The 12,506-nt window shown below is 40.5% G+C and overlaps 1 protein-coding gene across 3 annotated transcripts in view; it reads right to left on the bottom strand.

Annotated features, from left to right (window-relative positions):
• RRM2B (ribonucleotide reductase regulatory TP53 inducible subunit M2B) overlaps positions 1-12,506 on the bottom strand; it is a 96,421-nt gene that overhangs the window by 59,974 nt on the left and 23,941 nt on the right. For all 3 annotated transcript variants that reach the window (XM_069220576.1, XM_069220575.1, XM_069220577.1), the window contains exon 3: positions 2,614-2,730. In XM_069220576.1, the coding sequence (XP_069076677.1) occupies positions 2,614-2,730 (117 nt within the window). The remainder of the gene's footprint in view (positions 1-2,613; positions 2,731-12,506) is intronic.

Genomic DNA, 12,506 nt, shown 5'->3' on the forward strand with positions numbered 1-12,506 from the left:
TTGACCACCCATCAGTAAAGTTGTATAATAATAACGGCCATGTGCATATACCAATTTCTCTTCCATAGTTTCCAGTTTATTCATGGAGGCCAAGGTTTGTATAGGAAAGTTGTAAGTGTGCATATTGTCACTTACGAGGTTGATAATACATCTGATTGCCTAACTCGTCCTTTAACCTCCCTGTGCAATATTAGGAAACAGGTGATTAGCAAAATCAGTTTAATTCAATATACCAGGTCAAATGTAATATCGCTGGACCCATTTCACAAAGAAAGACGTAAATCTTGATGTTGCAAAGGTATGAACGTGTATAAAATGTATAAATCCTGCAGCCTGACATCTTGAGGCAAAGGTAGGCAGGCGAGTGCAGATCACAAAAGATCCGGGTGGCACAGTTCAGTTCTTTATCGAGGATTTGAAGGAATAAATGGCGGAGGAATATGACTAAAATTGTGCAAAAATACAGCTTCACAATAAGAAATGTATTAATTTTAAACTTGAATGAGTCAGAAGTGATTGTGCTGATATCATAGGCAGTGGAACCTGTCGTGTTAATGAAGGAAAATATCCATATGTTGTTGTCACTGCCAAAGTAAACACTAATTCTCTGGTAAAAGGAGGGGGGGGAACTGTGATGTCCTGGCAAATGAAATAAAGCAAAATGTGTTTTGGCACAACGATTAAGGAAAACAGAAAATTATGTGTGTTAAGTAGGGTTAGCAACAGGGAGAAATGGGTCATCCTGCATAATTATGTTTTTTCAATTGCTGTTGTTATTTATTCTAATATACTTCGCATTAAGTTTGAATTTTTAATATTTAATGGTGAAGTTCCTTTCTGGTGATACTTCCTATCAACATATAGCTGAACCTCTAGTATTTTTTTCTGTCAAAACTTGGGAAGTTCTCCATTTATCTGGATATTCATTATGTGACAACAATCCGTCTTGGTGAGGAGAACAAATATCTTAAGTTCTCAGTGCCAAACTGTTTTAATCAACTTTTCAAAACCTTGATAGAAACCATATATTCTATGTGTATAAGCAAGTAATAGACCACAAATATTTTGTGCTAAAAATATCCCTCATCCAAGACTTCAACAGCTGAACTGGACTGGATAGTGCTTAACAAAAACCACCAACCAATTATTATTTAATATTATTTGTTTAGTTTATTGGTTTTGTACAGTGGGTACTAAACCCCAGTGGTGGCACAGTGCTTGACAGATATCCTGGTTAGAAAGTTAGAAAAACGGAAGATAATACAGCTTTTAACAATGTCTGTATCTTGGTATCTCTGTCTGAAGAGCTGCTTTGAGGGCAGTAGGATGTCATTTCAGTATGCCTGAAAACAAGGTGTTACCAAGTCCAATCTTGGGAGGACAACTTGTAAAAACTCTTCTTTAGTAATGAAAGGTTTAATTCCACATATGATTTGCATTGGGAATTGTGCTCCCTTTGCTATGGTGTTGATGTGAGATTGGAGATTGAGATTCTTACGCAGGTGCAAGCTGGGCGATTTAGTACAATCAACCACAGAGGAGTGATAATCCATGACGAGAGGGTCTTTAACCACAACTGCACTGGAGCTGAGCAATTAGGAGGAGAAATCACCATGAATTCATTTTTGGAAGAATTTAGTTTGAGGTGGTCGTGGGTCACCTAAAATTGTATTTTGTGTAAGATTTGAGTGATGGATTCAGGGTCTTTTGAGGAGGATACTTTCAACTATTAAGATATATTGTCCATGGAGAAGCAATATCATTATATACTGAGATCAGACATGGCTGATAAAAGTAGGAAATAGCCGCCGTGCCAAGAGGAGAGGTAGACATCATTATCTGACACCATCATATAATGTAATACATTTTAATAAAATGTTCATATTTGTCTTGGTGGCATACTGGCCAGACTCAAGCCGTGTCTATGAATTTTTGACAATGACAGGTTGGCTTTTGAGCCCTTTTGGGAACTAATAGCACAAATTGTGCGCTTACTCCCATTTCTGATTAGGGTCTTAATTCCATTGAACTGGTGACTACAACTAACTTACTAAAAATTAAAATATCTGATTTCTTTGAATCGTACTTTTAATATCTTTGTCATACGCCAATCAAATTTCCAGTGCAGTCAACAAGTTATTCGTTTTTAGACTCAATGGCTTAAACAAGCACATAACACTATTAACAGTTACATGTCACTCAGTCCAAAAATTGCAGATGTGCATGTTTTATTATTGCCATTTCTGTCTTAGTTGATTTAGGCTTTCTTAGTATCCATTAGTTTAAAAGTAATATGGATGTTCAAGCAGGGCACAAAATTCACCCAGTTTCACGGCACAGATTGCTATTACCTTAAAATTATTCATGTCTGCTGAGGTTATTGATAAAGTCAGTTGCCTACCCTGCAATGGGTACAATGTTAGTGGGAAAGGCAAATAAGAGTGGCTAATTCATTACTCTATAAGCTGTCAAGCCTTGAGTGCTTATGTAGCAAGACACCACCATCCTTCTTCTAATGTGTTAAGGGTATCTGCTGGAAATGGTATTTAGAGTACAAGAATGAAAAAATGTTAATTGTAATCTCATAAGTACATATTTGCTTATACCACTTACCAAGTTTTCATTGACAATCCCATCACTGGCTGCAAAAAAGGCCAAGACATGAGAAATGAAGTACTTCTCTTCTGATTTCAGTTTGTCCCAGTGAGCAAGATCATTTGAAAGGTCCACCTATGTAAAATAATACAACAATAGTTATTAGGCATATACCTTTGTAATGTACACAAAACTATTACAAATGAAAGTCTACATATGGAGCAAGGACTGTGGCCTCCATGGAACTTCATGAAACCTCAATCTAAACTCCAAAGGAGTACCTATAGTTCCTTCAAAGCTATCTAGAAAAGATGAACATATTTAATAGTGGCAGCTATTATAAATAACTTCCTACAAATATCTATTCCCCATTGAATATACATATGTAATTCACGTACCGAGTACCTGGATTTTGCTGCCTTGTCACAGGTAGTGATGTTTTACATCACTTATAAAGCAACCCTAGGAGATCTATGCCTGGTGAGCACAATCTTTCTGTGTTCAAATGAGTGAGGAAACATGCATGGTTATATGTGTCATGGAACCCCTGCAGTTTACTACTATAAAATTATTAATAAAAGAACTATAAAATCTATGGAAATCAGTATCACTTACATGTGTCTCCCTGCCTATAACTTTACATTGCCTTCATTCATCGGGCACAATATTAAATACTTACATTTAGTATTAGAACTTTCTATCAAAAGGGTGCAGCATATTAATCAAGGTGACTTGTTCCTGTCCCACTTTGGATTTATGAAAAAAGAAAACTGGCCTTTAACTCTTGTTAAAACAAGTAAGGGTAAATTTATTGGCATTTGTATCATGAAAAGGTTTTCTTCAAACTTTTCGTAAGCCCACAGAACAGGTACAAAATGGGTAGCAGCAGTGCACATCTCTCAGACGCAGGTACAAGACAGGCACAGCAACACTGCACACTTCCTTACATATACACAACACCCACTCTTCCTGCCACTCCGCCCATCAAAAAGTACAGCACAGCAGCAGTGCAGGCTTCCCTTACAGATATGTGTGGTATGTGTAGCTGCTGTGCAAGATTCACTAAGTCACACACACAAACAGGGCAGGTATAGGTGGGCAGAAGCATTCTCCCACCCTCTATGCACACCATACAAGTAAAAAATCTCCTCTCCTTTATGTAGCTTGTGCCTTAGTGTGAATCCATTCTTGTCTTCCTGCATTTCAGAAACTGGGTTATTCTTTTGTAAAGGCAATACCACTAACAGCATAATAACCCAACCTGGATAAGCAACAACACAGCTCGGTATGAATTTCTGTTTACTCCTTTGCAGCTATAGCACAAGAAACAGGCAATTCCCCATGAAAGTGAGTGTTATATTCACGCAGTTCCATAAAAGCCAAGAATACAACCTAATAAAACTCCTAAAACACTTTAGGAAAATCAAGAACAATGTAAGATGCAAAAGACACTAAGATAGTTAAAGCTGAATAAAGAAGAACTGGTGATATGGATTTTTTAAGTTTTAAGGCAACACGCGCCAAGAAAACACATAGCTCTAACCAGAGTCTTTGAAGTAGACTAGGACCTAAGTGTGATTTCAGGCTTACTGCAGTGGAGCAGGAGGCAAGTAAGCATAGTGGGTTGGTAACACCTTTCACCTTTCAACTTTATTTTTATTTTTTACGGTTCTCAAAATTCTTCATTGGGGCCAGGCAAGATGTGGAAGCTGACAAGGACCACGTGAAGTCAGAAACATCATCACTGAGCTCCTTCTGAAGCCTTCACTTTTGGCACCTAAAGCTCAGTGATACAAAACTGGACTTCGTAGCCACCTAAGGATCGTGGCCACTAGGGTCACTTTGCTGCCTCTCTCTGGTCCGAAGTATTAAATTCAGATTTAGGCCCTCATTATGATATTGGCGGTAAAAACACACCTACCGCCTCGGCGACAGCTGCCAAAAGCCCGTTGCCGTGGCTACCAGCCGTCCTCCATAATATGACCACAGACGGCTTTTCCGCCTGAAGAATGGCGGAAATCCCGCTGTGGCCATGCCGGCAGATGGTGGTAAGGTGGCGCTGCTGCCAGCAGCAGCACCACGCCATTAGACCACTGCCAGCTGTATTATAATACGGCCTGGTGGTGTTCTGCTGGCGGATGCTGCTGCTGGCAGCAGCGCCCGGCCCGTCTCCTGCCGGAAGAACCCCTGAAACCAGGTAAGTGGGTGCTCCAACGGGGGGGGGGGTGCTGTGGTTGTGTGTGAATGTTTGTGCGTGCGTGTATGCGGGTGTGTGTTCCGTGTTGAATGCATATATTTTGTGTTCTGTGAATGCGTGTATGTATGAAATTGTGTGCGGATGTGTGTGAATGGATGTATGCATGCGTGGATGCATGTGGGTATGGGTGTGTGTATGTGTGTGTGTGAAGGAGGGGGCGTGAATGTAGGGGGTGGTGGGTTTGGAGAGGAAGGGGGGTATCTGGAGAGGGGGTGGGGTGGGAAGGACCTTTATCGGTGACAGGGAAGGGATTCCCTGTCACTGATAGTGCCTACCACTATGGTTTTCGTGGCGGTAAGGAAGCCACGGAAACCATGGCGGTAGGTGGGGTCATTATCCCACAGGAGGTACAGTGACAGCGGGCGGGCTGGAGATTGCTATCTCCAGCCCGGCGGCTGTTACTGCCGTGGCGGTCGGTGTGGTACATTGGCGGTTTGGCTTCAGCCAAGCTGCCAGTGTTATAATATGGTGGAAAGTACCGCCAGCCTGTTGGCAGTACTTTCCACCATATTACCGCCGACCGCCAGGGTCATAATGAGGGCCGGAATATGATAATGCATTTATTCTTTTCACCCTTTAGTCAACAGTGCAGATTGATCACTGTGTCGTTTACATAATGTAGCCACCTCATCTTAATGACATATGCATTGAACACATTTACTCTTTACTAATAGTCAGACCTGCCATTTTTGCAATATTTTGTTGGAACTCTAAGTGTAAAAGAGGATTTCGAGCCATGAGCAACAAAAGTCTATAAGATAGCAAATAAATCAAGAGAAAAGATTGTCTTTTAATTATATAACATCACCCCGTTCTCTTCTGGAATACTTTATATATGTATGAATGACACTTTTAAATTAGAGCACTAAATCTTTGGTGATACATGCATCACTGAAATGTATGTTAATGACAGAAATGTGCAATAATTAAGTTACTGCAATTTCCGCCAATAACACAGTAGAAGTAAACAAGAGTGTGTTTTCAGTCAGAGCTGAAACCTTGAAGCATCTTGAAACCGTAAGACAGTGGCACACTTTTTACATAACGTAAATACAGGGAGCTGTGTGAGCACTGCATTTGCTTATTAATCCTGCCACCTTCCCTTTTAAGGGTGGCTTAATGAACGTCCTTTAAGGAATGCCTTTTGGAACTATGGGGATACAAGAACTTCTGCGATTGGTTGAGCCACGGAGAAACACAAGCACTACAATTCAAGAAGCATTTGTCTTCCCCCAAACACCATATCCTTCATTTTATGCCCCCATCAGCATCTTCCAACCACCTCTAACGCAATTAGTGACCTCCCAGTTCTCAAGGCATCCTTTACTCGAGGCAGAGTGCATGACCCTTTCAAGCATAAGATTACAAAAACTACATTTTAGTTTATCTCAAGGATCTAAACATTCAGCACCAGATCTACAGTCTATATTTACCAATCAAGATACCAAATAATAACTCGCATCCCTCTAGACCTTTATAGAATCCAGCGGGCCAGCAGAAAAATCTGAAAGATTGTGTGGGTGGTCAAGGGTGACTTGAGTACTGGTCACAGAATAGAACCCTTCTACACATCGCAATCATTGTGGTACACTGAAACAAAATAACAGCAAGCGTCTGTGTCCTGCAACAGTTGTATCTATCAGCTGTTTCATTTGTCTATGTTCCAATTACCCATCTCATCAAAATGCACTGCTGATGATACAGACATCCACCTCTGGCAGGTAGCCAGGTCTACGAATAATGATAAAATCTCAAAATATCTGGAACACAATCATGTTTCGAAAGAAAGAGGACCATACCTTATCTTTTATGTGGTCAATTAACTCAGGGTACAAAAATCATGGTTATGGTACATATAGAGTGCACGCTCACCCACAGGCATCATCAGGCTAATACTCCAGAGACTAAAAGCAGACACAAGCAGAGACTGTGTATTAGAGCCAAAAGCGTCCCTGAAAAGCCAAGTTTTCAGTGCATTTCTAAATGTTTCCAATGATGGCAATGATCAAATATGCATTGGAGGAGAATTCCATATGTTAGGGGCTATAACTGAGAACCTATGTCTGCCCATCCTAGCCTTGCGAAATGTTGGTACCACTAATAAGTTGGCAGTAGAGGGGCACAAAGTTCCACTTGGAATTTATCTGGTGATGCGTTCTGCAATTAAGTCCGGGACTAATCCATGAATAGCCTTACAGTATAAACAGCGCACCTTGAATTGAATGGACTGTGAAACTGGGAGCCAATGAAGTTGTTTTAGCAGAGGACGAGTGTGTGTCTATCAGAAAGCCTTGCATATCAGCCTAGCTGCAGCATTTTGAAGCATTTTGAAGCAGCTGGAGTAATCTCAGATCACATTCTGGTAGACTCAAGTAGATGCTGTTAGCATAATCTAAACAACCACTAATAACTGCCGTCGTTTTCATGGCTCCTGAGGAATGGTAAGCATTGAGTTTCTTCACAGTCTAGAGGATAAAAACCTCTTTAAAACCACACTCAATTTGTGGTCTCAGAAGCTGCTGCTGATTCACTAGAATATCCGGACATTTTGCCACAACATTTGCTGTAGGAAGCAGACCTAGTTCACAGGGACAGTAATGGTTAGTTCAGGCTCTGGAATTACTGTTACGCACCACAATTTCATTCTTTTTGGTGTTTACCTTCAACGAATTGCCGTTCATTCATCCATAGATAAAGCACAACAAATCTTGAAACAGTAATTGAGACACACCTTGGTACTCCAAACAGAATAAAGTCTGAGAGTCGTCAGAGTAAAGTTGAAAATGTGACAACCTCTTCTTATCAATTCCTTAATCAAAGGTTGCAAATAGATGTTAATGTTAAGCAAGTAAGGTGAAGGGCAGATCCTTGAGAAACTCCACAATCAATTTCTACTTAAGCATCTTCATACGGCACTAAATATACTGCTTGCGTTCTATTACTAAGACAGAAACGTGTGTGCTGTTCCTAGCATACCCACAGCTTTCGCACACTGGAGAAGGATCCTATGATCTACCATATCAAATGCTGTAGAAAGATCCAGCAGGATCAAAGCCATAGTTTGCTGGCATTTAAGATGCTAAAGATGCGTTGGAGTACACTCTATTCCATATATATTCAGTTATAAAGATAGTAAGTACCATAATTTGACTTCAAATCATTGAATACGATATTATATTTTATTCCAAACGTTTAATGGTGCCACAATTATCATTGGCAGACCACACACAGAGCACTTCAAACAGCTAACCTGTTTAATCCCATAAACAGAACTCCTTCAGGGCAGAAATTTCATAGTTATCATAAAATTCTACAGTTACTCCCACGCTTATGTGAAGACAGACTTAAGATAAGATCAATTACGTGAATACACAAGAAACATCAACTTTTATGGTGTTGAGCCCACTAGCAATAATTTTCCTTTTCTTAAAGTACTGCAACATGAAAAGGTCATTATCACTCTAATGCTCCCTAGACAGAACTGTGATAACAACTATGCCTTGTAGCTCCTATATAACTCCTGCATATACTGTAATGTTAGCAAAATTCAGGTGCAAGATTACTCCTGTACTTGCGCCTCAAGTTTATATCTCACGCCAGGCCGTCGGAGAAATGGCTACGTGTCCATCCACCCAATCAGGATAGGTGCACATGTAGCCATTTCTTACTGTCCATCAATGCCAGACAAATCCTGGCGGGGAGGGACAGTGAAAACCAAATAGAGCTCCACCGCCATGGGAGATGACTCCCATGAGAGATGACTCCTGTGGAGAGGGGAACATTTGTTTATTTATTTGCAAAAAGAAAATCCTGTATTGGGATTTTATTTTCGAAAATAAAACAAGAAAACAGTTTGTTGCAATGCTCTATCAATATGACAGAGCCTTGCATCAAATGGTTACAAGTATTGCCAGAAACCACCATGATAATGGTTCTTGGCAGTGCTTTATAAATGGCCAACATCTTGGTGGTCATTTCCACCAGGGCAACAGAGTAATTTACTTCATTGACCTGTTGGAAAAATGGTCTGTCTGCCAGAATATAAATCGGGCACTCGGTACCTGAAACAGAAAGTTAATTAGTCATTTGGCGATTAAAGGAGTTATCAAGACATAAATATTCCCCTCCACCTTAATTACAAGATCACATCCATGAAAGAGACTGTTTACTTTGCATAATTAATGACCCTGTTCATTGGTAAAAGATCATGAAACAAAGCTGCTGCCCCCATTTGGCACAATCAAATCTCAGAACCAATAGGTTGGGCTTACTATCCAGTTCTCAAATCCTCACATATCAGATGTAATTGTTTTGATCAATTTTGACTTCTCTCATCTTTTGGCTCCTACACCCTCAGTGCAAGCACCATCAAACACAACTATATGGGAGACTTAGAAATCTGTCTCCTCATTCAATATTTTAAAAGGGCAATGCTCACGTCTATACAATATCACTTACTGCATGGCTTTTGTAATCTTAAATAGGGACACCTAGGACCTAATTACAAGGAAATATAAGAATTTCTCCTTCTCAATTATTTCAATAGCCAATTGGAATTTACAAAAGCTGGCACCTGCTTTATTCCACTATTAGTTTGAGAGCATCCACATGTTGTGCCTGTAACAGCTCATGGGCGGCATTTGCACGGGTGGCTGGGCTGATACTCACCGTCAGTCCATGGCGTTCCTGGCCTTAAAAGGCAATCACCTGTCTCAAAGCCTGTAGAGGCCTTTTAAAGACTTTGAATCCAAAACAGGTATGCCATGTTCAACCCTGTAATTCCAAGATGCAGCAATATAGATTTGTGCATTTTTTTCCAATCAGTTATGGCCAGGCTCATGTGATTCACTGTGTCATTTCCTCTTCCTGTTTGCACGCTATTTAAGGACAACCTTCCTGTCCTTTCACTGCATCACAACACCATCACAGTATTTTTCTGCAGCTTGTAAACCCCTTCAGTCATGTATTTCTGTCCCTGATTTTTTTTCTTGGAGAATTAGATCAGTCTACATTCTGGGTCCATCTGAAACTTCTCTCTGTTTGCTTTCAGGACCATCAGTCTTCAACTTCAAAATTCCTGAAGTCGTTTATGTCACTAGCTTTTTCCCCGGTTTGCAAACCTTCTTGGGGATACCTGTCTTCTACAGTATTGATATTTTAGGAAGGTGCAGTGGCTTCTAGAAATAATCAGATTTTCCTCGAACAGACCAAAACCTGGAATTTCAGCCAAGTTCGCATTCAGTCCCTGGCAACACAATTCAATCTGAACTATATACATAACCATTTTCTAGGCAGCCACTCCCATTTCCTTGAGGCTTCTTAGAGCACATTTAGCTTTGGTTAAATTATGCACCACCAGTAGGTATATATTTTGCACTTTACCTATATTCAACTGATGTGAATGTACGAACCATGCCTCACAATGTTCTTGACATAAGCTTCCATTTATGTTCTTCATGTATTCACATGGCTCAGAACTTCATCACACACCTCAGACACTTCCTACTGTGTTGACTATTCAGCCCCAACCACTATATATGCTGGTATGTAATCCATTTTCAGACACAGTAACAAAAAGAGCTGCAAGACCAGGCTATTTTGTAGTTGCACACTATACAAATGCAAATAATATACTCATTCGCTGATCATACAAAAGTCAAACACTAAAAAAAAGATCTCTATTCACTCTCATCTTCACAACAAGATACTGATTGAGAAAAATCCTTGCAACCTGCTGTTGGTATGCCAAAGTTTCTTCTTTAGCTTCCTCTCAACACAGATATGTCTTCTAGGCCCTAATCATTGCACACAAGCATGCTTAAGGAAAGACTTCCACTACATCAATATATATAAACAATAAAACCCAGAATGCTGCTTCTCCTACAAAATACACATCTTTTAGTCAAACTAGCAAAATAACTAAGGGTCATATGTACTAAAGCATTTTCCCCATAGACACAGAATGGGTAAAACCCTTTGATATACCTGACCCTAAATGCCTTAGATGCCTCTCATTTCTTGAAGCCTAACTTATGAAACTTCCCTTCCAGAATTGGCCAGAAAGCTGAAAACACAATGAGACTCAGAAAAATCTGACCGATCTCCTGGTTTAGTGACTAACCCAGCTTCGCAGCAAGTAGATACAATTTTCTATTGTGTGCATTACAAATACCAATTTCTATTACCTCATATTTCTGGAACAGCTGAAATTAATAAACAGTACTAGAAACACTTGTTCATGTGAAAGAGCGCGTTAGCGCGTGAACCATCATTCACTGATGGTCTACATTATATGTCAATTTTATAGCTGAATATGAAGTGATTTCTTACCTGAAGAAGTAGTTTTGCAGCTTGAAGAGTTTTCTGGATTCACAGGCTGTGCATTATTCCACCATCTAGTGGCTGGGTCTGGAAACTGTGTTCCGTTCTACTCTGTTTTTTTCTGGGGCTTTGTTGACCACCACTTGGTGCTTAGTCCGTCCTTTGTGTTATGTCAGATGGCGCTCCGTAAGTAACTGTGTGTGGCTTCCGTCTTCAGATCCCTTTTTCTTCTTTCTCCTTTTTTTCTTTTTTCTTTCTTTTTCCTTCTCCCACCTGTTTACTTCTTGTCCCATTTCTTGGGGAGTTGGTGGGGGGGGGTCGCATGTGAATCCAGAAAACTCTTCAAGCTGCAAAACTCCTTCTACAGGTAAGAAACCATTTCGTTTTGCAGCATGAATCCTTTTCTGGAATCACACGCTGTGCATTAGATTATACAGCGGTATTCCTTCCTTTTGGCTGGCTGTGGTGAAATGTGGATGACTTTTCAAATAGGTGACGCAGTACCGTCTGCCCTACTTGTGCTTCTTTGTTCATTTAAATGCCCACACAGTAGTGTTTTGCAGAGGTGTGTGGGGTTGCCCAGGTCGCTGTGGTGCAGATCTCCTCAACTGAGACATCTGCGAGGTAGGCCAGTGTGGTGCCTTTCTTTCTGGTGGAATGCGCTCTGGGCTTGCTAGCTAGCTGCTTCACCAATTTTTTGTAGCAGATTTGGATGGTATTGACAGTCCATCTGGCGATAGTTGCTTTTTAAATACTCGTAAGCCCTTGTTTGCTTTGGCAAATTACACGAAAAGTTGGTTTCCTTTGCAAAAAGCTCTTGTAGTAGCACATAGAGGCCTTCGGACTTCTAGAGTGTGGAGTGCTCTCTCTGCTTGTGCCTTTGGCTCCTGGAAAAAGGCCGGCAGTAGTATGCTCTGATTAACATGGATCTGCAATACTATCTTTGGTAAAAACTAAGTTCTGAGTACCACCTTGTCCTTGTGTATTTGTAAATACAGTTCTTGTACCGTTAGCGCTTGTAGTTCACGACTCTGCAAAATGTTTTGATTACTATGAGGAAGGCCGTTTTTAGAGAGATTGACTTTAGATCTGATTAGTGCGTGGGTTTGAACAGCTCTGTCATCAGTTGTGTTAACACTGTGTTTAGGTTGCATAGAGGTGTTGGCAGTGATCTTGGAGGTGCTACTCTCTTTGATCCTGCTACGGATCTCTTTACTAATGTGGATGTAGAGAGGCTGGCTTCGGATGTGCCCCTCGTGTATGCTACAATTGCTGCTAGATGTACCTTTAACGAAGCATAGATGAAGTCACTGTCTAATATTTATACTGCGTT

This window comes from Pleurodeles waltl, chromosome 2_2, assembly GCF_031143425.1.
Source record: "Pleurodeles waltl isolate 20211129_DDA chromosome 2_2, aPleWal1.hap1.20221129, whole genome shotgun sequence".
Classification (NCBI taxonomy): Eukaryota; Metazoa; Chordata; class Amphibia; order Caudata; family Salamandridae; genus Pleurodeles; species Pleurodeles waltl.